At 61.1% G+C, this 25,578-nt stretch overlaps 1 protein-coding gene across 1 annotated transcript; it reads left to right on the forward strand.

Moving 5' to 3' along the window:
- Positions 1-8,056: 8,056 nt before the first annotated feature.
- NGFR (nerve growth factor receptor) lies at positions 8,057-25,124 on the forward strand. Its single transcript, XM_068171158.1, has 6 exons — positions 8,057-8,151; positions 12,302-12,443; positions 17,390-17,749; positions 20,789-21,032; positions 22,905-23,065; positions 23,142-25,124. Exons 1-6 carry the CDS (start codon positions 8,107-8,109, stop codon positions 23,441-23,443), a joined length of 1,254 nt encoding a protein of 417 aa, XP_068027259.1. The 5' UTR covers positions 8,057-8,106; the 3' UTR covers positions 23,444-25,124.
- Positions 25,125-25,578: the final 454 nt, after the last annotated feature.

Genomic DNA, 25,578 nt, shown 5'->3' on the forward strand with positions numbered 1-25,578 from the left:
GCCCTGGGAGGCAGCCAGTGCAAACATGCAGGTGGCCACAGTGGGACAGCAGCCAATGTCTTCATTGCTGCTCTGGCAGCAAAAGTTTTGGAGGGCAAAGAGGCAAATCTCATCCTCAAAGGGGAGCCTCAGTTGTTTGCTGACAGTCAGGAGCAGGGGCAGAGCTTTGCTGCCTGAAGTTTGGCTGGGGAGGAGAGGGGGAGCCCTGCAGAGGAGCTCCCAGCTCCAGCTGGGCAGGATGAGTTAGCTGGGCAGGATGCCTGACTGGCCTCATCCTCATGGCAACCTGCTGGGAGAGTCAGAAAGGTTGGGAAAGCTCCTCCCAAGATCATCAGGTCCAAGCAGCAACCCAACCCCACCATGGCCACCAAGCTCCAAGTGCTCCTTCTCCTTCTCCTTCTCCTCCTCCTCCTTCTCCTCCTCCTCCTCCTCCTCCTTCTCCTCCTTCTTCTCCTCCTCCTCCTCCTTCTTCTCCTCTCCTCTCCTCTCTCTCTCCTCTCCTCTCCTCTCCTCTCCTCTCCTCTCCTCTCCTCTCCTCTCCTCTCCTCTCCTCTCCTCTCCTCTCCTCTCCTCTCCTCTCCTCTCCTCTCCTCTCCTCTCCTCTCCTCTCCTCTCCTCTCCTCTCTCTCCTTTCCTCTCCTCTCCTCTCCTCTCCTCTCCTCTCCTCTCCTCTCCTCTCCTCTCCTCTCCTCTCCTCTCCTCTCCTCTCTCCTCTCCTCTCCTCTCCTCTCCTCTCCTCTCCTCTCCTCTCCTCTCCTCTCCTCTCCTCTCCTCTCCTCTCCTCTCCTCTCCTCTCCTCTCCTCTCCTCTCCTCTCCTCTCCTCTCCTCTCCTCTCCTCTCCTCTCCTCTCCTCTCCTCTCCTCTCCTCTCCTCTCCTCTCCTCTCCTCTCTCTCCTCTCCTCTCCTCTCCTCTCCTCTCCTCTCCTCTCCTCTCCCCATCCCATCCCATCCCACCCCACCCCACCCCACCCCATCCTATCCTATCCCATCCTATCCTATCCTATCCTATCCTATCCTATCCTATCCTATCCTATCCTATCCTATCCTATCCTATCCTATCCTATCCTATCCAACACCTGGCTGAGCACTGAAGCAATCACAATGCTTCTCCTCTCCTCACCTAACCCCCAAGCCAGCAAGAAGCTCAGCTGGGAGCCAGGCACCAAACCACCTCCCCTGCAGCACCTCTTCAGCAGCCCCCAGCCTCCCCTCGCTGCCTCCTCCTCCTCCTCCTCCTCGCTGCCAGCCCAGGGCTCACCTCCATTTCCCCTCCTGCCAGCAGAATTCTTGACCCATCAGCAGCAAACCCAGGATCAATCAGTTCCCAAAAGCCAGGCTGGTGAGAGGAAAAGGCAGCCCTGCCCCTGGCATGTGGAACCTAATCAATACCTTAAGCAGGAAAATATTGATACCCTGGCTGCCACCGACAGATTTATGTCCTTTGTGCCACCAGGAGTGGTTGGCTCTCTTCCCCCTCCCCTGCCTGCTCCTGCCAGGGGTTATTTGCAAGTGTATCAAATCTTCCTCCTTTTCCCAGGGAGGGAAACCAGGCTCTATTTTTACTGCCTCAGGATTTTGTCCCGGGGAGGGATCGAGTTTCCTGGAGGCTGCGGGCTCCGCTCGCCTCGCCGGAGATTCCTTCGCTCGATCCTTATAAGGAACCAGAGCTTCGTCTCAGCTGCTGCCACGAATCCCTGCCCACACCCCCCGTCCTGCTGCCCTGGGGGGTGATGGATCGCGCTGGAAAGACACTTCAAGGAAGGGGGAAAAAGGGAAGGGAAGGAGGCTGGGAGCCGTCAGGCTGGGGATTAGCAAGTGAGAAAAGAAGAAGAAGAAGGGAAGGGGGAGGAGGGATGGAGAGAGGCATCAGGAGAAATTACAGGCATGGAAATGAAGGAGGGTAATGGAAACCAGAGCAGGATGCTTTGATAGTAATGGGAATCAGGTTCTTCCCCCCTGAGTTTAGGGAAGGTTGGGTCCCCCCTACCCTGGGGCTCTGCTTTGAGTCTTCTCCCCCCAGGTGGGTGCCCAGCGGTGACTTCAGGCCACCTCGCCACTTGGAGGGTGCCTGGGGGGGCAAACCTCGAGGCAAATCCCTGCTCAGCAGCCCCCCAGACAGCATTGGGGTGGCCCTCATGGCCCCAGGTCACAGCCCTGTGTGCCTCAGAGCCCTTCAGCCCCACCCCAGCCCTGCACACCCCCAGGGCTGCAGGTTCACCCTGCACATCCCCAGGGCTGCAGGTTCACCCTGCACACCCCCAGGGCTGCAGGTTCACCCTGCACATCCCCAGGGCTGCAGGTTCACCCTGCCCTCATCCACCTGCTGACCCCAGCGGGCTGTGGCCAGCCCAGTCTGTCTGAGGGGCTGGGGCTTGATCCTGGCCCAGCCTGTGGTGGAATGGTGCCACCTCCCCCCACTCAGCCACCAAGGCAACATCTGAGCCCCCAGGTCTGGATGCTGTGGTCAGGCCAAGCCCCATCCCCATGGGAGGAGCTGAACCCCATCCCCATGGATGTAATGAGCTCCATCCCCATGGGAGGAGCTGAGCTCTATCCCCATGGGTGTAATGAGCTCTATCCCCATGGGTGTAATGAGCTCTATCCCCATGGGAGGAGCTGAGCTCTATCCCCATGGATGTAATGAGCTCCATCCCCATGGGAGGAGCTGAGCTCTATCCCCATGGGTGTAATGAGCTCTATCCCCATGGGAAGAGCTGAGTGCCATCCCCAATGGAAAAGCTGAGCTCTATCCCCATGGGAAGAGCTGAGTTCTATCCACGTGGGTGTAATGAGCTCTATCCCCATGGGAATAGCTGAGCCCCATCCCCATGGATGTAATGAGCTCTATCCCCATGGGAAGAGCTGAGTGCTATTCCCATGGGAATAGCTGAGCTCTATCCCCATAGGAGTAACTGAGACCCAGCCCCTTGGGAATAACTGATCCTTATCCCCACAGGAACAACTGATCCCCCTACCCCCATGAGAATAGCTGAGCTCCATCCTCATGGGAATAACTGACCCATTCCCATGGAGGAAATAAACCCTGTCCCCATGGGAACAGCTGAGCCATATCCCCACAGGAGTAACTGAGGCCCAGTTCCCATGGGAATAACTGAGCCCCACCTCCATGGGAGTAAATGAACCCCATCCCCATGGGAATAACTGAGCCCATTCCCACAGGAATAGCTGAGCCCCATCCCCACAAGAATAACTGATCCCCTCCCCCTGGCAATAACTGAGCCCTATCCCAATGGGAGCAACTGATCTGATCCCCACAGGAATAGCTGATCCCCTCCCCCTGGGAATAACTCAGCCCTATCCCAATGGGAACAACTGATCTGATCCCCACAGGAATAGCTGATCCCATCCCCCTGGGAATAACTGAGCCCTATCCCAATGGGAACAATTGAGCCCTATCCCCATGGGAACAACTGCTCTGATCCCCATAGGAACAGCTGATGCCATCCCCCTGGGAATAACTCCATGCTGAGCATGGATGCAGATCCCCAGGGCACTCCCCACATTCTCCAGCACAGGGCAGAGAAGAGGAGCTGGCAGGGGCTGGAGGGAGGGACGAGGAGGAGGTCTCAGGGGTGCTCCCTCCCTGGAGTCTGGACCCAGAGAGCTTTTCCCTGGATGGCAAAACCCAGCCCTGGGGGCCTGAGCCTGGAGGCAGCAGCATTTTCTGTGCTGGGGCAGGTGCTCAGCAGCTTTCAAACTGTGGGGTGAGAGGGAGCTGAGCTTCCCCATGTCTCCATCCTGCAGAGGCAGAAAGGGTGGGCTTGGAGCTGGCAGAGGCAGAAAGGGTGAGCTTGGAGCTGGCAGAGACACCAAGCAGGGGGTGGGAGGGAGGGAGGGAGGGGAGGGCATGCCTGTGTGCTTCCACAAGAGACTCCACCTTGGCCTCCCTCCCTGAAAGCTTTCAAGCACCTGGATGCCATTGATCGATCGCAAGGAGAAGCAGAGGTCCAGGGACTGTGGCAGCCCTCAGCTTCCTGCTCTCCAGACGTGGGCTTGGCTCTTGCCAGGCAGCCCAAGGTGCCAGCCTCTCAAAGCTGCCCAAGGGAACTCAAATGAGATGATTTCCCCCCCCCCCCTTCCTCTTCTTTCATTGAAGAAAAGAAGCATAATGACCTCTCTGAAAGGTGACCTACTGCCATGCAACCCTCCCCAGCCCACAGAGGCCAGCAGAGGAGACCCCTGATGGCTCCCAGGAAAGCAAAGCTCCTTGTGGAAGTCAGCAGCAGCAGCAACAACTCCAAAGCCTGATTTCCACCTCACATTTCTTAGGATCACAGAAACGTTGAGGCTGGGGAAGGCCTCCAGGATCATCAGGTCCAAGCAGCAACCCACCATGGCCACAGGTTTCCTGAACCCCTCCAGGGCTGGGGACTCCACCACCTCCCTGGGCAGCCTGTGCCAGTCCCTGCCCACTCTGGCAGCAAAGAAAATTGTTCCTCATCTCCAACCTAAACCTCCCCTGGGGCAGCTTGAGGCCATTGCCTCTCATTCTACCACCTGATATGAGGGAGAAGAGCCCAACCCCCACCTGGCTCCTGCCTCCTTTCAGGGAGTTGTAAAGAGCCAGAAGGTCTCCCCTCAGCCTCCTCTTCTCCAGCATGATGAGGGCTGGAAGGGACCTCTGGAGCTCAGCCAGCCCAAGCCCCCTGCTCCAGCAGGGCTCCCACAGCAGCTTGCCCAGGAGCACAGTGGCCAGGAAGGGGGTTGGGAGCTCTCCACCCAAGGAGAGCTCCACAACCTCTCTGGGCAGCCTGCTCCAGGCCTCCAGCACCCTCACAGCAAAGAAATTTCTCCTCCTGCTGAGGTGGAACCTCCTGGGTGCCAGTTTGTGCCCCTTGCCCTGTGTCCCTGGGCACCACAGAGGAGCTCACAGCATCACAGCATCCTTGTGGTTGGAAAAGACCTTTGAGGTGATCAAGTCCAACCAACATCCCAGCACCACCATGGCCATCCAATGATGCCCCCCAGTGCCATGCCTGCAGGCTTTATGACCACCAAAGGTGCAGCTTTTGGCTGGCCTCAGGGCTTACAGCAGGGGCAGCTGGGTTCCATCCTTCCCCCCCACCCCCAGCAGCTAAACCTCTGCAGCCCTTGGAGAGGTGACAGCAGACTTGGAGGAGTCTCTTTGTCATCTTGTGGAGCCGTGGAAGGGACACAACCTCTTCTGGGACATGGAAACCAAATGTGTGCAGGGGGCTTGGGGAGCAGCACTGGGGAGCTCCTCCACCAAAGGAGCTGCAGAGGGCTGGGGTGGAGCAGAAGTTTTCACTTACCTTGGCTGGCTGCTGGCCCAGCCTGCTGCAGATGCAGCCCAGCTGAGCCTCTCTGCTGCCTTCAGCTCGGCATCACCTCCCCTGGGCTCTCCCTAGGGTGACTCTCATGGTGGCATCATGCAGCAGCAGTGCTCAGGGGGGGTGGCAGGGAGGGAGGCTCAGGGACTGCTTGCCCCAAGCCCTTTATCCATGGGAAGTGCATCCCATGGGGGGGGAGAACCACAGCCCCAAGCTCTTCATCCCTGGGAAGTGCATCCCATGGGGGGGGGGACAACCACAGCCCCAAGCCCTTTATCCATGGGAAGTGCATCCCATGGGGGGAGGAACCACAGCCCCAAGCCCTTTATCCATGGGAAGTGCATCCCATGGGGGGGGGGAACCACAGCCCCAAGCCCTTTATCCATGGGAAGTGCATCCCATGGGGGGGGGGAACCACAGCCCCAAGCTCTTCATCCCTGGGAAGTGCATCCCATGGGGGGAGGAACCACAGCCCCAAACCCTTTATCCATGGGAAGTGCATCCCATGGGGGGGGAACCACAGCCCCAAGCCCTTCAGGGTGGGCAGGTAGTGAAGGAGCCCAGCTGGGTTTGCCACTAAGCTGTGGCACAGTGACAAATCAATTGCAGGAGACCCCCAGGCTGCCCCCTCCAGCTGTGCCCAGCCCCCACCACATGTCTGGGGGCAGCCTTGCCCGGTTTCCATTCCCCTCCCAGTGCCCTCAAAGGAGAGCTGAGTGCTTGGCTCGCTGCCCCCTCTCCCTGCCCAGCTGATCCGTGGGTGGGCACCCGGCACCTCGCAGCTCCAGGAGCATCCAGCCAGCCCCATTCCCACCTGGCTCCCTCCTGGGTTTTTTTTTCCTGGCCAGCAAAGCCATCCCCATGTGCTCCACATGTGTGTTCTGCTCTCTGGTCTCCGTGCCAGAGAACAAACAGCAGCTTTTGGATTCACTTTAATCTCATGGCAAGGCCAAGCTGTGAGTGAGGGAATTTCCTTCGAGCCCTTTCCCGGCTGGAGCAGTGAGAGCTGGCTGGGAGCAGCTGACCTCCTGCTCCTCAGGAGGGCAACAATCCCCTCCTAGAAGAAGGAATCCAGCTGAGCTCAGCTCAGCTCAGCTCAACCCTGGGCACTTGGCTGCCCAGAGGGGGCTGAGGATCAGGGGATGTGGAACCCTGGAATCATTTAGGTTGGAAAAGGACCTTCAGGATGCAATCATGGAGTTGCTTGGGTTGGAAAAGGTCTCTAGGGTCAGCAAGTCCAGCCAGGAAATGGGCTTGGGCTGAAGGAAGAGCCCACAGGGCTGGCAGGAGCTTGGGGCTGGGGCTTGAGTGGCTGTGGTGGTGAGGGGAAGGACCCCAGCAGAGCTCTGAGCAAGAGTCTGGGGAACAGGACCATGGCAAGGGGGGGCCTGGAACTAGATGGTCCTTGAGGTCCCTTCCAACCCCAACAGTCCTGTGATGCTGTGACTTGTGAGGAGCAGCTGAGGGAGCTGGGGGTGCTCAGCCTGGAGGAAAGGAGGCTGAGGGGAGAGCTCCTGGCTCTCCACAGCTGCCTGAGAGGAGGCTGAGGTGAGGTGGGGGTTGGTCTCTTCTCCATAAGAGCAAGGAAGAGAAGAAGAAAGGGCCTCAAGTTGCCCCAGGGGAGGTTTAGGTTGGAGATGAGGAACAATTTCTTGTGGCCAGGGATTGGAAGAGGCTGCCCAGGGAGAGCTTCCAACCCCCCCTGGCCATTGTGCTCATGGGCAAGCTGCTGTGGGTGCCCTGCTTTAGCAGGGGGGCTTGGAGTGGATGATCTCCAGAGGTCCCTTCCAACCTCCCCAGCACGCTGGAGGGGTTGGTGACAGTCAGTCAGTGACAGCAGTAGGAGCTTCCCTTCACTGCCACAGCACCCCATGAGCTCCCTGCTGGGGGCTTCTCCCTGTCACCCAGGTGGCTGTGACAGAGCTTGGGGTCTGGGTCCTGGGGGTGCCACCAGCTCAGGCAGCTGGGGCATGTTGTCCCTTGTCCCAAGCAGCCAGAGGAGGCCTGGTCACCCCCCAGCCAGCCCTGCCCACGGACTTGGCCAGAGCCCCTGGCTGGGGTTGCAGTAACCTCAACAAAGCCATCCCAGGGCTGGTGAGCACCAGAGTGGGGGTGAGGGGATAGATGGACAGATGGACGTGGGCTTCTGAGGGGATGGAGAGAGACAGCTGGACAGACAGGCAGCAGAGCAGTGTGCATGGGGATGGACGAGTGGGTGCAAGTGTTTGAGGGGCTGGAGAGAGGGCTGGAGAGCTCAGGAGGGTCTGTGGAGATGGACAGATGGAGATGGTCGTTTGGGGGGATGGAGAGGGATGGGTGGACAGCAGAGGAGGATCCGTAGAGCCGGACAGATGGACGTGAGGGCGTGGAGAGTGATGTGTCGATGGACAGACGGCAGAGAAGGGTGCGTGGAGAAGGACGGACGGGAGGGAACGACTGAGGGGCTGCGGAGACCTGGCTGGAAAGAGCCCGAGCTCCTCCCCCGCCCCACAAGCACTTCGTGGGAGGGCAACGGGGGTCGGGAGGGGCCCGGGGTGGCCGGCGGGGGGGTGGTGGTGGTGTAGGGGGGATGGCCCTGGGCTTTGTGTGCCGGCGGAGGAGGGTGCGGGCTCGGCTGCTCATTCTGATGCTCCGGGGGCGGAGAGGAGGAGGAGGAGGAGGAGGAGGAGGAGGAGAAGGAGGGACTTGCAGCCCTTTTCTGGCTGCCGCCGAGGCAGCGGGAGGCAGAGGGAGGGCAGCCCGGCCACGCACCGGCTCTCCGGGGGGTGACCGGCCCCGACACCCCCGCACACCATGGCCGGGCTCCTGCCGCTGCTGCTGCTGCTGCTGCTCCCTGTGGTGAGTGCGGGGCTGAAGCATCCCTGGGGGGGGCGGGGGGGAGTGGACAGAGGCTCCCCGGGGCGCCGGAGGCACCAGGCGGGGGTGCGATAGAGGGTCCCGGTGGTACCGGGATGGAGAGTCCCGCTGGTACCGGCAGGGAAAGTCCCGGAGGTACCGGAGGCACAGGAATGGAGGGTCCCGGAGGCACAAGCCAGGAGTATTTGGAGGGTCCGCGGGGGGTACCAGGCTGGCAGATGCGTAGGGTCCCTGGGATAGAGAAGTCCTGAGGGTATGGGGCGGGCAGGAGGGTCCCGGAGGTACCGAGCAGCAGGGCTGGAGAGGGAATGGAACGGGGTGGGGATCCCGGGGGTGCCAGGCAAAGCTCCTGTGGGTGCAGAGGAAGGGCACCCGGGGAGGTGGATGCTGATGGGGGACCCGTAGGGCCGGGTGGTACAACTCCCTCTGACTCCCGCATCAGGCTCTTGTCGCTCCTTTCAGCCAGGACCGAGCCCTCAGGCAAGCCGGGCAGGGGCAGAAGATGCCACCCGCACCCCAGCGCCCTCACGTCCTGCCATGCCACAGCCCCAGAACCTCCCTTGACATTCCCAGCTCCAAACTCGCTGCCCAGAGCGCAGTGCCAAACACTTCCACCCCTCGGGCTGCGACCCTGGGATGGGCACAGCCTCAGCGTCGGCTGGGGACCAAACTTCGCAGTTTGGGGAGGGAGGGGGCAAGAGAGAGAGAAACACCCAGGGCAGGGCAGGCCGCTGGGCACATGGGGATGGACCCAGCTACCTGGGCCGGAGCCTGGGCTTTTGCGGGGGGGGAAGGGTTTGCTGTGGGTCCCGGAGGCTTGGTTAAGCAGCAGGACACCTTTCAGGCAGGATATTAAAGCTGAGGCTTTGGTGGCTTCACGCAGAGGCTTGAGGAGGAGAGGGCTGTTTGTGGCTCTGTGCTGGAGGGTCTCCTTCCCCCAGTTCACCCAAGATACTGGGCATGGGATTGGGCTGGCCAAGCCCTCCCTCCCTGCCAACCCCTCCCATCCCCCCCATCCCGGGATGCTCACAACCGTGGGTGGGTGGCAGGAAGGGCAAAAGCTGTCACAGCTATACGGAGTCAAATGATTTCACACCAAGGAATGATCCACCTCGGGTAACGCCCCCCACCCCACCCCCCACCCCCACCCCCCGCCTGCTGCTGTGGGGCTGGGAAAGTCCAGATCTGGATCTGTGTTCCCCAGATCCCCACAGCCACCTCCCCCTGCCAGTGCTGAGTGCTACCTTGGGACTGGATTTACCCCCCCAGGATTGCACCTGCTGAGTTGGGAGGACCGAACCCACCCCTGTACAGGTCCAGATGTGCTCCCCCAGCTGTGGCCACAGCCCCAGGGCCACCCCAAACCCTGGGCACCCCAAGTTCATTACTCTACCTGCGCTGCTTGGGGCTAACTCCAAGTGGGAAGAGGCAGAACCCTCCCAGCCCTGCGGAGCCGTCCCAGCCCTGCAGAACCACCTCAGCCTTTCAGAGCCATCCCAGCCCTGCAGAACCACCTCAGCCTTTCAGAGCCATCCCAGCCCTGCAGAACCACCTCAGCCTTTCAGAGCCATCCCAGCCCTGCGGAGCCATCCCAGCCCTACAGAACCACCTCAGCCTTTCAGAGCCATCCCAGCCCCGCGGAGCCATCCCAGCCCTGCCGAGCCGAGCCTTGGCCGGACCCTCAGACCTCAGATGTGGCTTTTTCTGCTGCCCAGGGTTTGGGGATTGTTGGGAGCCAGGGCTCTGGCCTTTCCTAGACTGGCTGCTTTGCCAAGAAAGGCAGAGCCCGTCTGTCAGGCTCACGGGAGGTTCGGATCCAGGCTTGCTGGCTGGGACCGTCTCCAGCTGCAGCATTCTCCCTTTCCCCTGCTCCAGTGAGAAGCAATTCTCCGTGCCAGGGCTCCGGAGCTAATGGTGGTGTGCCGAGTTCCCACCTTCCTCCCAGGTCATCTCCTCCTCCTCCTCCTCCTCCTCTGCCTGCCAGGAGGCACAAAACCCCACGGCCAGGGCTCCAGAAGCAATTAAGAGCTGAGGGAGGTGTTGCTCACAGCCTCCATCCGTGTCGTGTCGTCCCCCCCCCCCCAGCCCCTCAACCTCAGCGCTCCTCGGTCCAGCTGTCAAAATGCTTTACGGTGCTAATACCTGCGGCTTTGTCAACAGGAGTTGTGTTAATCACATGCACATTTCAGTGGGCTAATGCAGACCATGTGCCCCCCTCCGAGGTGTCTTGATCCTTACAGGGCTCAAACTGAAAGGGAAAGGAAAGCAGAACTGGGGATGGGGAGGTGGTGGTGGTGGGGGAGGACGCAGCACCTGGGGCTGGGAGTTGCCTTCAGCAGCGTTTAGGAGCGCAGAGGTAGGGATCTGGCAAGGCGGGGAAGGTATTGACCCTTCCTGCCAGCCCTACAGGGAGGGGACACGTGGCCAGAGCGGGGGGGTAGGGGGTAGGGGTGTCCCTGGGGTCAGCTGCTGGTGGTGGTCTGGGTGTCACGGAGAGGAAGCGCTGGGGCTAGGTCCCAGCCCCGCGGGCTGCCGGAGCCGCTCGCAGCTGCCTGCGGCGTGGGAGAGCTGGCTGGCTGCTGCTGCCGCTGCTGGTCCCAGCTGCGCTGCCCCGCTCTTCCCAGCGCTATTTATAGCCAGGCACGTTCGGCTGCTCCCCCGGTCCCACTCACGGAGGTGGGAGAGGGCTAAACCTCTTCCCAAGCAGAGGAGATGGGCTGCCGGGGCCGGAGCGGCAGGGTGGGCTCCAACCAGCTCGGCTGCAAAAGCCTCACGGGCAGAATCTGTCCCCCGGGGAACAAAGCCAAAGCAAACCAAACCATTTCTTCACCCCCAAACCCATTCCCCAGCAGTTATCTGGGGGTGCTGGGATGCTCCATCATCACACCAAGCCCTTCATTGCCTGCCCAGTTTGGGGTCCGGCGCTGGAGCAGGGCTCCCAGGCTGGGCTGGTGAAGGAGTGCCAGGGAGGAGAGCACGAAGCGGTGCCAGGGAGGAGAGGAGAGCAGCCACACGCTTTCCAGCGCAGGGTAATTGGAGCACTTTGTCATTCAGATGCCTATAATTGGCGCTCCATTGTCTCAGCCGGGCCGGATGCTGCCGGATGATGCACAGCGAGTTCATAACGCAGCATTGTGCAAAGAGGCAGCCAACTGGCTGACGAGGCATCCAGATGCACAAGGAGGGGGGGGGGGGGGAGAAAGCTCCTCCAAGCATTAGCTTAGTTTCTTCCCTTCCCCCCCTCCCTTCCCCCAAAATCATGATAAAACCCCACCCTGACCAACCCAAACCCCCCCAAAATGAAACCCAAGCCGCCCAGCTTGGCTGGATGGCAAAGGGATGATCCAACACCCCCCTGTTTGTGAGCAGCAGGGGCAAAAGGAGCCCTGGCAGAGCCCTGATTGCTGTCAGCATCCCTGCAAGCCCTGTGCCCAGGTCGAGATGCTTCCTGCACTGCATGGCCTCAGCCCAGAGGTGTTCTGGGGAGCAGCCTCCCTGCCCTCTCCCACTGCAGAGGGCATGTGTGGGGTGGCTCTGGGTGCTGCTGAGGGCAGGGTGATTGCTTCCACGCGTGGGGAGAGGTTCTGGAAGCAGAGACACTCGGTGCCATTAGACAGCAAGTGCTGCTGAAGCCCTCGGTGCTGCCTTCAGGCTCCACGGTGGGGGGTGGGGTGACCGTGGTGATTTCTGATCCCCGTGTGCACCAAGAGCACTGCAGAGCTGCCAGCCCAGCTCTCTGAACTCTCCATCTCCCCAGGCAGCTCTAACCTTGCTGCCAGCCCCTGTGGGCAGTGCCTTCCCCCTGGGCAATGCCCTGGGAAAGGCTGAGCCCTTGAAGGATGCCAAATCACCCCGAGAGGGGATGGGGTGTGGGGAGCCCCACGGCCCTGCAGGGCACCCAGAGCCCAGGCTGTGGCTTCTCCTGACCTCTCTCCACCAGCAGGGCTTTGGCAGGGGCTTTCCTGATGAGCAACTGGCGTGTAGGAAAGCCACTTCTCCTAGGAGCTCTCTTTAAGAGGGGAGCCCCATTCAGCCTTGGTGCTGAGCCTTGATGCAAGGCTCTTCCTCCAGCTGCTCTTGCAAGGAGGGTCCCATCACAAAGCTTACCTCCTGGCTCCTTTTTCTTCCTCAGGGTCCCAGCTGGAGCTCCAAGAACAACTGCTCCACCAAGATGTACACAGCCAGTGGGGAATGCTGCAAAGCCTGCAACCTGGGAGAGGGAGTGGTGCAGCCCTGCGGGGTCAACCAGACGGTCTGCGAGCCCTGCCTGGACAGTGAGTAGCCACTTCCCTCCACAGAACACCACAGGGGGGCTGGCACAGGGTCTGGGAGGGGAGCTGCAGTGGCCATGAGGTACCTGAGTCTCCCTTCTTAGCCTCCTGGGAGTGTTTTCTGGACACAGTTTGTGCTGTTTTGCTTCAAGCCACCCAGCTCTGTGCTGCCAGCAGGCTCACAGCCAGCATCTCCCCAAAGCACCTGCCCTGTAGGGGGGAGGATTGGTAGGGGGGAGGAAGGGTTCCCCAGCTCAGGTTCACCCAGGGCAGGTCACCCAGGAACACATCCAGGTGGGTTTGGAAAGTCTCCAGAGATGGAGACTCCACCACCTCTGTGGGCAGCCTGCTCCAGAGCTCCACCACCCTTTCAAGGGGTTCCTGCTCAGCTTTAGGTGGAACTACTTAGCTTCAGGTTTGTGCATCTCAGCCACCTGCCCCTGCTTGGGGACCTGTGGGTGCCAGGCAGCTTTGCAGCCACCTCCCACTTCCAGCACCCTGAACAATCCCCCTCCCCACAGCAGCTGCATCTTGGTCTCTTGACCCAGCAGCCATGGGAGTGCCCCACCATGAGCCACCCCATTGAGTAGCTGCATCTGGATTTCATCTTCTTCTTCCCCTTCTCAAACAAAATAAAAGACAAGTTGGAGGGGGAAGAAGCAACTCACACAGGTCCCCAAGAGCCAGGGGAAGAGCTTTGCTCCTGGCCACTTCCTGTGTCCAATGCTTCATGAGTATGAGGTGGAGCTGTGTGCAGGAGATGCTGAGAGGTGGTAGTGGCCCAGCTCTTGCTCTTCAAACACCACCACGACAGGCAGAAGCAAGCCTGCCCTTCCAATTCACCTCTCCCAACCCCCTGAAGACCTAAGGAGAAGTCTTGGCAGGACAAGCTGTGCCAGCCCAGCCTGGCTTGCTCCAGGGCTGTGATTTGAGGGGGCAAAGGGACAGAGAATGGCTGCAGGAGAGCGATGAGGAGGTGAAGTCTGGGGTGAGGGAGAAGCAGAGCAGCACCAGCATGGAGCAAGGGATGGAGCAGTGGCAGGGCAGTGCTAAAAATACTTCTGCTTCCCTGCAGGATCGATGAGCAGCACTCACCCAGCTGTGCCTGGCTTGCTCCCTCCTCAGGGCTGCTGGGGGTGGGGGACAGCCCTGGGGCTGCTCCCTCCTGGGCTGCAGGGGGCTCAGACCCACCTTGCTGTGGGGTCCAGGGTGGACACTGTTTGCTCGTCCCTGTGACTCCTTCCTGCAGGGAGCCTGGATGAGGTGTCCTGCTCCCCCTGTTCCATCACCACCCATCCCTGTGACTCCTTCCTGCAGGGAGCCTGGATGAGGTGTCCTGCTCCCATTGTTCCACCACCATCCATCCCTGTGATCCCTTCTTGCCTGGAACCTGACTGAGGGGTTCTGCTCCCCCTATTCCATCACCACTCATCCCTGTGATCCCTTCTTGCCTGGAACCTGACGGAGGTGTCCTGCTCCCCCTGTTCCACCACCATCCATCCCTGTGATCCCTTCTTGCCTGGAACCTGCCCAGGCCCAGCTCCAGCTCCCATTGTTCCACCACCCCCATCCCAGTGACCCCTTCCTGCAGGGAACCTGACCAGAGTCACCATCCTGATTTCTTTTTGGGAACTGAAGGGATAAATGGAATTTCCACCCTCTCTGGAGGCCATGGGATGTGGAGGTTATGGCAAGTGGTGCTGGCAGGCTGTGTGTCAGCTGGGCTGTGGGTGCACAGTGCTGCTCCTGCTGTGGTTGGCTTCCCAGCTCCTCCTGCCCAGCCCCACGTTGCCCCAGGCAGTTGCAATTTCGCAGGGGGATGAACATCAGGCAGCAGCTCTGGAGGGTCAGGGAGCTGAGCTAGAAAGCACCAGGACAAAAGAGTCTGGGCCCTTCCTCCATCCCTGAGAGGATGGAAGCAGCCAGGAGCAAATGCTGCAGCCCTAAGTCCTCCCAGCATCACACACAACCCTCCCCAAGAGCCAAGGCTCAGGGCACCACTTTGTGCCCTGCTGCTGGACCAGCAAGGCTGAGTGCTCCTGGCCTCCAGGGAACTGCCTGTACCCCTCTCCATGCCTTGCTTTCCCCCTCTCTCCTTGCCTTGCTCTCCCCCTCTCTCCTTGCCTTGCTCTCCCCCTCTCTCCATGCCTTGCTTTGCCCCCACAGCCCTTCTCCTGCACCCCAGCAGCCCCCAGCCCGACCACTCCTTGCTTGGACATATTTTGATGGCTGGCCTTGCTGCTCCTAGGCAGGAGAGCTGCGAAGCCCTTTGCTGGGAGGGGGGCAGAGAGTCCTTTTGGAGCTGGGCTGACGCTGGATCCTGCTGCTGCTGCGGGCACTGGGCAGGTGCAGGCAGCCCTTGTGCCACCAACCCACCCTGTTTGCCAAGCAGGAGGAATGTGGGCAGGGCCCTGGGCTGCTGAGATTCCCCACCTCACCCTGGGGCTACCTCCCAGCTCTCCCAAGCCAAACTGGCATCGGTTGGGAGCGTGATGATGACGGTGGTGGGGCTGAAGGGCACAGTCCCTGCCTCAGCCCAAATGGCAGTTTGGATTTCTTTCTTTTTTAATGAGAATTTCCCTTCCCCCCCGCCAACCTCCACCCCCAACCTTTCTTGCCAGCCACCCCTGATGGATGCCTCATGATTTATTTATCCCCCACCACCCCTTGCCAGCCTTCCCCGCTGCAGGCGGGTGAGGGAAAGGGGAGGGGGGAGTGAAAGGGAGGGAGAGTGGGAGAGGGGGGCAGAGAGGAGGAGAGGAGGGGGGGCTGGGGGGGTTGGGGGGAGGGCCCTTTTGAATCTCAGCTGTAATTGCTCAGCTCAGATACCTTGCTGCCACGGGAAATGTGCCCACTCAGCCGTATGCTTTTCCTGGCCACTTCCCCACTCTAATGGTGCCCATCAATAATTCAGAGTAGTGCTAAAGGATGAGCCCAGGTTAATGGGAGCTGCATGAAGCCTGGGGGCTGACCCAGTGCTGCTCTGCCTCTGGTGCTGGGCACTGGGACAGGCAGGAGGGGAGGGGCTGCTTGCCCAACCCCCCCCCTGCCCTAGGGCAGGTCATAGAATTGATAGAGGATCACTGAGCTTGGAAAGGATCTCTAAGAGCATCCAGTCCAAGCAGCAGCCCAAGCCCACCATGGCCACCAAACCCTGGCCCCAGGTTTCTTGAGCCCCTCCAGGGATGGGGGGGCTCCACCACCTCCCTGGGCAGCCTGTGCCAGGCCCTGACCACTCTTGCAGCACAGAAATTGTTCCTCATCTCCAGCCTAAGCCTCCCCTGGGGCAACTCAAAGCCATTTCCTCTTGTCCTGTCCTTTGGTTCTTGGGAGAAGAGGCTGAGCCCCACCTGGCTCCAGCCTCTTTCCAGCCTCTGCTCAGTGGTGTGCAGTGACAGGACAAAGGCCAATGGACACAGACTGGAACCCAGGAAGTTCCACCTAAACTGAAGGAAGAAATTCTTCACTTTGGGGGTGCTGGAGCCCAGGAGCAGGCTGCCCAGAGGGGCTGTGGAGTCTCCTTCTCTAGAGAGACTTCCAAGACCTACCTGGATTCACTGCTGTGTGGCCTGCCCTAGGTGATCTTGCTTTGGCCAGGGTGGTTGGACTCAATGATCTCCAGAGGTCCCTTCCAACCCCTACCAGTCTGTGACTCTATGATCCCAGGGAGGCAGGCAGGAACCTAAAGGTCAGCACATGGCTGGATTGCCCTCCTCAGGAGCACAGCCTGCAGAGGGAGGGAGGCTGAGCTCCCCTGCACCAGGAAGCTGGACTTTCCCCCAGCATTTTGGACAAGGGAAGGCTGGGCACTGCAGTGCCAGGGGCTGTGGTGGGATCAATGGGAGGCAGCTGATGCAGGGACAGCAGCTGTGCCCTCCAGGATGGGATCTGCCCCATCCTCCCGAGCTAAAAATATCTTCAAACACCTCTGGGAGCAGGCAGGGGGGGAAGGGGGAGTGAGGGGGGTCTTGCTGGGCTGCAGGAGGAGGATTGATTTCCCTGGCACAGCCAGTCCTTCAGGATGAAATCAGAGAGCAAGAAGCCCTGGGGTCAGAGAGGAGTCAGCAATTAGTGTTGTTCACATCACGCCTCGTGTCGGGGACACGCCGCAGAGGAGGGGACACCGGCTGGCCACGGCCCGAGGGACCCCGCAGGCAGGATGTGGAGGGGGAAGGGTCGGGATGCTGAGGGGCTGGGATGGCTCCAGGATGCCCATGGGGATCGTTTGGAGGTCAGGGATGGAGATGGTGCTCCAGGCAGGGATAGGGATGGTGCTCCAGGCAGGGATGGGGATGGTGCTCCAGCTAGGATGGGGATGGTGCTCCAGCTAGGGATGGGGATGGTGCTCCAGGCGGGGATGGTGCTCCAGGCAGGCATGGGGATGGTGCTCCAGGCAGGGATGGAAATGGTGCTCCAGGCAGGGATGGGGATGGTGCTCCAGCTAGGGATGGGGATGGTGCTCCAGCTAGGATGGGGATGGTGCTCCAGCTAGGATGGGGATGGTGCTCCAGACAGGGATGGGGATGGTGCTCCAGCTAGGATGGGGATGGTGCTCCAGACAGGGATGGGGATGGTGCTCCAGGCAGGGACAGGGATGGTGCTCCAGGCAGGGCTGGGGATGGTGCTCCAGCTAGGGATGGAGATGGTGCTCCAGGCAGGGATGGGGATGGTGCTCCAGACAGGGATGGGGATGGTGCTCCAGACAGGGATGGGGATGGTGCTCCAGCTAGGACAGGGATGGTGCTCCAGCTAGGGATGGGGATGGTGCTCCAGCTAGGGATGGAAATGGTGCTCCAGCTAGGACAGGGATGGTGCTCCAGGTAGGGACGGAGATGGGACCCTCCCCAGGATCTCCCCGCCCTTCTCGACCCGGGGGGAGCCCGGGACTGGAGGCAACACCTCCTTGCTGACCTCCCTCTTTCTCTCCCCGTCTCCCTTCCCCCGGCCAGGTGTCACCTACTCGGACACGGTGAGCGCCACGGAGCCCTGCAAGCCCTGCACGCAGTGCGTGGGGCTGCAGAGGATGTCTGCTCCCTGCGTGGAGTCGGACGACGCCGTCTGCCACTGCACCTACGGCTACTACCAGGACGAGCCCAGCGGCAGCTGCAGGGAGTGCAGGGTCTGCGAGGTGGGCTTCGGCCTCATGTTCCCCTGCCAGGACTCGCAGGACACGGTCTGCGAGGAGTGCCCCGAGGGCACCTTCTCCAGCGAGGCCAACTTCGTGGACCCCTGCCTGCCCTGCACCACCTGTGAGGAGCATGAGGTGCTGGTGAAGGAGTGCACCCCGGTCTCGGATGCTGAGTGCAGAGGTGAGCTTGGGGGTGCTCCTGGGGCTGCTTTAGCTGATCTGCATGCTCTCTGAGGTCTCTTCCAACCTGGGTGATGGTTCTGTGGCTCTGGTTTGGAAAGCAGCTTTCTGATGCCCTCAGTGTTTGCTCCTCAGTTGTTCACTTAACCTGGGTTCTTAGGAGGGTGTCTGCAGCAGGGCTGCCTGCTACAGCAGCTCTGCTTGGGGCAGCTCGAGCTGGGAACTCTGGGATGAATCCATCCCTGTTAAGTTGGAACTCTGGGATGAATCCATCCCTGTTAAGTTGGAACTCTGGGATGAATCCGTTTTACTTCCCTGGGAGTGGGTTAAAAACTCCACTATAGTGTAGTGGAAAATCTCCATCAGTGGTTGCAAAGCTTTGTCAGGAGGTTAGGAGGAAGTTCTTCCCCATGAGGGTGGTGAGAGCCTGGTGCAGGTTGCCCAAGGAGGTGGTGGAAGCCTCATCCCTGGAGGTGTTTGCAGCCAGGCTGGAGGTGGCTGTGAGCAATCTGCTGCAGTGTGAGGGGTCCCTGCCCATGGCAGGGGGGGTTGGAGCTGGCTGAGCCTGGAGCTCCCTTCCAACCCTGACAATTCTATGATTCCCCAGGGAGAGCCAGCAAGGAGCCCTTGTGGTCAGGAAGGCCAACAGCATCCTGGGGTGGATTAGAAGGGATGTGGTGAGTCGGTCCAGAGAGGTTCTCCTGCCCTGCTGAGGCCACATCTGGAATATTGTGTGCAGTTCTGGGGCCCTCAGTTCAAGAAGGACCTCAGGGAACTGCTTGGAAGAGTCCAGCACTGAGCTGCAAAGCTGCTGAAAGCAGTGAAGCATCTTCCTTGTGAGGAGGAACCTTGGCACCCAGTGGGTTTCTGATGGGAATTGACTGCTCTGGAGAGTTGGGGAACAGCCAGACCCACAGTCCAGGAGGGTTTGTTGTCCAGGGGAAGGGAGAGAGCATCATTCACTGGCAGCACCCCCACAGCTCCTTCAGCTCTTGCTGAGCATTGCTCAGCTCCCCTCTGGGGCTGCTCTTCTCCAGGCTCCACAGCCCCAGGGGCTCTCAGCCTCTGCTCCTCACAGAGCTGCTCCGGGTCCCTCAGCATCTCTGTCTCCTCTGCTGGCCTCTCTCTCCCTGTCTCTCTTGAACTGGGGAGCCCAGCACTGAACCCCACTCCTGAGGACAGCTCCCTGGGAGCTGTTCTGGCTTGGGGACAGCCCGGTTGCTCCTTGGCGGCGGCAGCGGCAGCAGCAGCAGCGATTGCCTGCCCTGAGCCCAGCCGGGGAGAAAGAAGCTTTGTCCCTGGCGCCGCTGCTGCGGGGCACGGGGGGCAGCCAGCGCAGCTCCCTCGGGAAGGGGTCGAGTAAATGGAGCCACAAGTCAAGGAGCACAGGGCCAGCTTTGTTAGCTGCCCGCGGGGCCCTGCCGGATGCGGCCCTGCCGGCCAGCGGAGAGCGGCTCCCAAAGGGCAGCAGGGGCCGGCCGGGGGCCGCGGCTGGGAGGGACAGCAGGGCAAGGTGCCAGCTCCCTGCCCCGCCACCCTCTCCGCTCTGGCCAGCGTGGAGGATGTGGCACAGCCCCAGCAGGCACAGGACGAGCCCCTGTGGAGGCAGGGGGGAGGTTTGGAGGGAGCTGGCAGCCCGGGAGGGGTCGGGGCAGCCCCGGGGCAGAGCGGTTTGCGATGGAAGGGCAGAGCGGTTGGGCTCAGCGCAGAGCCCTTTGAGCTCAGCCAGGCTCTGTCTTGGCCAAACCATGGCCCTCAGCACCACAGCTCTGCCTCTTTGTGACACCTCCAGGGATGGGCATTCAACCACCTCCCTGGGCAGCCTGTGCCAGGCTTTGGGAACCTTTCAGTGAAGAAGCTTCTCCTCATGTCCAAGCTCCCCTGTCCTATCCCTTGTTGCTTGGGAGAAGAGGCCAACCCCTCCCTGGCCCCAGCCTCCTTTCAGGGGCTTGTAGAGAGCAAGGAGGTCTCCCCCTCAGCCTCCTTTTCCTCCAGGTTGAACACCCCCAGCTCCCTCAGCTGCTCCTCACCAGGTCTGTGCTCTACACCCTCCAGCAGCTTCCTTGCCCTTCTGATTCCTGGGGCAAGACAAGACAGATCCAGGAGCTCCCTGGGACACGCCTGGGTGTGGTGGAAATGGGGTCACTGGTGGAGTGCCTGGCTGCAGGCAGGGGCCAGCAGAAGGGCGAATCCAGGCTCTGGTGCTGCTGGCAGCAGAGGAGCACAGCCTCCTGTGAGCTGTGGAGGCACCTGGGCTGCCTCACACAGGTCCTGGTGCAGATGTGCAGCGGATGGGAGGCAGCTGGAGTGGCTTCTCTGGGCTTTGGGACCGGCAATGGGAGGCAGGGGCTCAGCCTGGAGCTTCCACATGGTGGGAAGGGCTGCAGAACTTGAGCAAAAGGAAAGAGCTTACAAAGCCAGGACCATGCCCAGCCAGGAGCATGTGCAACCAGGAGCCTAGTATCATTGTAGCAGTCAGGGTTGGAAGGGACCACAAGGATCAGCCAGTTCCAACCCCCCTGCCATGGGCAGGGACACCCCACACTAGCTCAGCCTGGCCAGAGCCTCAGCCAGCCTGGTCCAGGGCCTCAACCACCTCCCTGCACAACCCATCCCAGGGCTTCACCACTCTCATGGGGAAGAACTTTCTCCTCACCTCCAGCCTGAATCTCCCCACCTCCAGCTTCATTCCATTCCCCCTATTCCTATCACTGCCTGAGATCCTGAGCAGTCCCTCCCCAGCCTTCCTGGAGCCCCCTTCAGATACTGGATACTAGGACCAGCCAGGACAGACACCATCAGCCATCCGGGGCAAGGACCAACTTGTGCTTGTCCCTGGGAGCAGGGGGGTTGCTGCTGTCTGTGGCCAGGGAATGAGGTGGTTGGAAGGAACAAGCCTGAGGGCAGGGCTGACACCTCCATGAGCCTTTGGAGACAGAGAACTTTGTCCCTTCAGCAGCTGCCCCAGCAGAGCCCATCCCAGGGCAGGGCTGGATGTGTGCCTAACGATCCTCATTTCCCTTCCCTCCCCTCCTGGCAGACCTCCACCCTCGCTGGACAACCCACACCCCATCTCTGGTGGGTTCTGACAGCCATGAGCCCATCACCAGGGACCCTTTCAACACTGAAGTGATGCCCAGCACCCTGGCAGACACTGGCACCACCATCATGGGCAGCTCCCAGCCCGTCGTGAGCCGCGGCACCGCCGACAACCTCATCCCTGTCTACTGCTCCATCCTGGCAGCTGTGGTGGTGGGGCTGGTGGCCTACATCGCCTTCAAAAGGTAGGGGAGCAAGATCAGCACCGTGGGGGCGTGGCAGAGTGGGAAACACTTCACAGTGAGGGTGGGGAGACACTGGAACAGGTTGTCCAGAGAGGTTGTGGCTGCCCCCTCCCTGGAGGGGCTCATGGCTGGGTTGGGTGAGGTCTTGAGCAACCTGGGCTGGTGCTCCAGGCAGGGATGGGGATGGTACCAGGCTCCAGCTAGGGACAGGGATGATGCTCCAGACAGGGACAGGGATGATGCTCCAGCTAGGGATGGGGATGGTATCAGGCTCCAGCTAGGGACAGGGATGGTGCTCCAGACAGGGATGGGGATGGTACCAGGCTCCAGCTAGGGACAGGGATGATGCTCCAGCCAGGGATGGGGATGGTACCAGGCTCCAGCTAGAGACAGGGATGGTGCTCCAGCTAGGGATGGGGATGGTGCTCCAGCCAGGGACGGGGATGGTACCAGGCTCCAGCTAGGGACAGGGATGATGCTCCAGCTAGGGATGGGGATGGTGCTCCAGCTAGGGACGGGGATGGTGCTCCAGCCAGGGATGGAGATGGTGCTCCAGACAGGGATGGGGATGGTGCTCCAGACAGGGATGGAGATGGTGCTCCAGCTAGGGACAGGGATGGTGCTCCAGACAGGGATGGAGATGGTGCTCCAGCTAGGGGTGGAGATGGTGCTCCAGGCAGGGATGGGGATGGCATCAGGCTCCAGCTAGGGACAGGGATGATGCTCCAGCTAAGAGCATCATTAACCTGGGCTGGTGGGAGGTGTCCCTGCCCATGGCAGAGGGGTTGGAACTGGCTGATCTTCAAGGTCCCTTCCAAGCCAACCCATTCTATGAGGCCATGAAGCAGGCTGTGTCTCCCTCCTCTGAAGTCCCACAAGGGGACCAGGCTGGATGGGGAGCAAGTGGGTTTCCAAACCTGTGTGAGAAACCAGGCAGCTGAATGGGGTGAAAGAGGGAGGTGGCAGCAGGGTTGGGGAGCCCTCCTTGCAACCCCCCTGTGCCTGGCCCCTGCTGGTTCTGGCACGCTGTGGGCAGCCGTCGTGGCCGATCAGGCTCAGAGGCTCATCCCTGGTCAGATGGTTTGGCACCTGGCCCCGGGCAGGCCGGGGCTGGCTCTGTGACTCTAAGGACATCCCAGGCTGGAGGCACCTCGAGGGAGGGGGAGGGACCTTCAGGCAGCCCTGGGACCCCTCTGTGTTCCAGTTTGGCAGCAGATCCATGCAGGAGGGAGCCCTGCCCTGGCTCCTTGCAAAGCTCAGGAGCTGAGCAGCTGCAAAGGCTGATTTGAAGCATGGTGTGGTCACCATGATGGGGAGGTTGAGCCAGAGGCTGCAGGAGAAAGGATTCTCCCTGGGGAAAAAATGGTCCCAAGAGCCATAGAATCATTAAGGTTGGAAAAGGCCTCCAGGCTCATCCAGTCCCAGCAGCAACCCAACCCCACCATGGCCACCAAACCATGGCCCCAAGTGCCATGGCCACAGGTTTCCTGAACCCCTCCAGGGCTGGGGACTCCACCACCTCCCTGGGCAGCCTGTGCCAACCCCTGACCACTCTTGCAGCAGAGAAACTGTTCCTCATCTCCAACCTAAACCTCCCCTGGGGAAACTTGAGGCCACCTTGGCTGGACTTGATGATCTTAAAGGTCTTTTCTGACCGTGGGAGAAGAGACCAAGCCCCACCTCACTCCAGCCTCCTTTCAGGGAGCTGTAGGGAGCAATGAGGTCTCCCCTCAGCCTCCTCTTCTCCAGGCTAAACCACCCCAGGTCCCCCAGCAAAGGGGGACAGACAGGGGGACAAAGCCACAGCCCTGCTCCCAGCCTGGGGGACGTCACCCTGAGGTGTCAGCTCCCTGCTCCTCTCTCTCTCTGCAGGTGGAACAGCTGCAAACAGAACAAGCAAGGAGCCAACAACCGCCCTGTGAACCAGACACCTTCCCCAGAGGGGGAGAAGCTGCACAGCGACAGCGGCATCTCCGTGGACAGCCAGAGCCTGCACGACCAGCAGCCGCCCAACCAGAGCACCCAGGGGCCAGGTAGGGCGAGCCGGGCGCTGCAGGGTGGGCAAGGGCAGCCTGGGGGATGGGCTTAACACCGCTTCATCCTTCCCAGCCCCCAAAGGAGACGGGACCCTCTACGTCGCCCTGCCCCCCGGCAAGCAGGAAGAGGTGGAGAAGCTGCTGAGCAGCTCGGCGGAGGAGACGTGGAGGAAGCTGGCCGGGGAGCTGGGCTACAAAGAGGACCTGATAGACTCCTTCACCAGGGCGGAATCCCCTGCCCGGGCTCTCCTGGCCGACTGGTCCGCCAAGGACTCTGCCACCCTCGACGTGCTGCTGGCCGCCCTGCGCAAGATCCAGCGCGGCGACATCGCCGAGAGCCTGCACAGCGACTCCACCGCCACCTCTCCCGTCTGAAGCGCGGCCCGGGGCGGCCCCCTGGGCTCCCCTTCCCCCTTCCCCCCCCTCCCCGGCACCGAGAGCCCCGGAGGGTGAGGGCGGGAAGGAAGCGGGGGGCTCCCCGGGCCCCCCCAGTTCACAGCCCTGTATGCACTGAGCTCCTGCTTTCGGTACCGACCCCTCCCAGCCCCCGGCAGCCCCTGAGCGGCTGGGGCGTGGGGCTCAGTCTTGCTCAGCACCCAGACCCCAACTTCTGCCACTGGAGCATCTTCTGCAGCCCCGTGATGCCGGACAGATGGACACAAGGATGAGCACTGCACCCTCGGCCCTCTCCTCTCCCCTTCCAGCCCCTGCTCCTTCCCCCCTGGGACTCCGGTTCTCCTCTTCCTCCCCACCCTGCCTCCTTGGTCCTCCCCACCACTGTGTCCTGCTGCTCTCCAGCACCCTGGAATTCAGCTGCTTTCCCCAACCACAGGCAGAGGGCAGGGCTGGGGTGGGCAGGGGGAGAACTGAAGCGTTGGGATCTGGGGAGGGGGCTGGTCCTACCATGGAGTGTGGGCTGAGGGGAAGGATTTGGCTTCCAGCAGCTCAACCTACACTGTGAAACTTGGGGCTCCACGTGTGCCCCCCCAGGGCTGCCAGTGCTTGGTCTGGGTGAGGAGCAGCCAGGACCACCTGGAATGCTGAGGACCACCACCTCTGAGTGCCACCACCTCCGAGGTGGGGCCTGGAGCTCCAAAGGTGGACACTGAAGGGCTAAAGGGCTGGAAAAGTGCCTGCCTGCTGCGGGGATGCAACGAAAGGGCTCTGCTCATCCTTCCCCCACCACCATCCCCCTGCTGCACCGACCCAGGAGCAAAGCCACCCTGCCACGATTGCACTGCCCCTCCTCACCCAGAGACCCAGCTGGGGCTGGTGGTCCTGACCCCCTGCTTGTAAGGGCTCCTCCTCCTCCAGCACTGTGAAGGGTGGTTCAGAAATGCCCCTGCGGGCTCCTCGCCTCCCTCTGGGCACGCAGCAGCTGCTGCCCACCCTTGGTGCAGCCTCCCTGGGGCATCCTCGAGGGTGGCCTCAGCATGTCCCTCTGCTGGGACTCCACCACAGCCCCGGGGAGAGGACATCACTCACCACCTCCACATCTCCAGAGCCAGAAGTGCATTCTCATGGCATATCAGCTCCCTGCCCAGCACCCAGCTCGCTCATGGGGTGATGCTGGGGACCAGCTGCTGGCTGGGTGAGCACCCCCTGGTCCCCACCGCCAGCTGCCACCAAGCAGCCAGCATGGTCCTGGGGGAACATCCCCAGCACAGCTACAGCTTGGACATCTCACTGGCCTGGAGGTTTTTGGCAGAGGAAAGGACTGCAAAGGTGAGCTGGTGCACGGCACCAGTGCTGGGTACCTCTGCACCTCCAGCCTCCTCCTTCACCTCCAGAGACTCTTCCCTCGAGGCAGGAGGTGGCCTTCCTCCCCTCCTCGAGGGGATACCAAGACTTGTAAATAGTATCCTGTTGTTTTACTAACTGCTTGATGTTTCTATGTGTGACCTGGGGTGGCAGTGTCTGCCCCAACCCCTCTGCTCTTCCTCACAGGTGACCTCGCAGGCACTTTGCAGCCCAAGCCTTCGGTCCCACCTCCTTTCTGGCCTTAAGGACTCAATGGGGAGGCAGTGAAAGATGCAGCCCCCCCCCCCCCCCCCCCCCCCCCCTTCCTCCCCTCCTCCCCAAGAAAAAAAATCCCTGTGGCAGGTCCATGTGAAACTTGGGGACGTGGAAGGCTTTGGCTGGTCCTGGTGGAGCTGTCAGGAGGGAGAGCTCAGCACTTCCCAAGGGATTGGAGCCTGCGTCAGTGGGAGTTGAGTGCCCAGGGCCTTCCACAGCTCCTGGCAACTTTGTCCCCTGTGCTTTGGCTGCCAAAGCAGCACAGGCTGGATCTGGATCTCCAGGATGGGACAACCCCAACGCCTCCTGCCCTTGTGCAGCAGAAGAGCAAAGATCCCTGTGGAGGAGCAAAGCCTGCGCCGCTTCGGCTGCCACTGCTGAGCCTGCTGGTTAGCCACACTCAGCCCCAGGCAGGCTGCAGGTGCCACATCCCAAAGCCTCAGAGCCCTCCCATCACTAAAACCCGAGGAAAATGCCCCCAGAGTTTGCAGGGG

This window comes from Melanerpes formicivorus, unplaced genomic scaffold (genome assembly GCF_026170545.1).
Source record: "Melanerpes formicivorus ecotype bairdi unplaced genomic scaffold, bMelFor1.0.p_v2 SCAF_2110, whole genome shotgun sequence".
NCBI classification, from domain to species: Eukaryota; Metazoa; Chordata; class Aves; order Piciformes; family Picidae; genus Melanerpes; species Melanerpes formicivorus.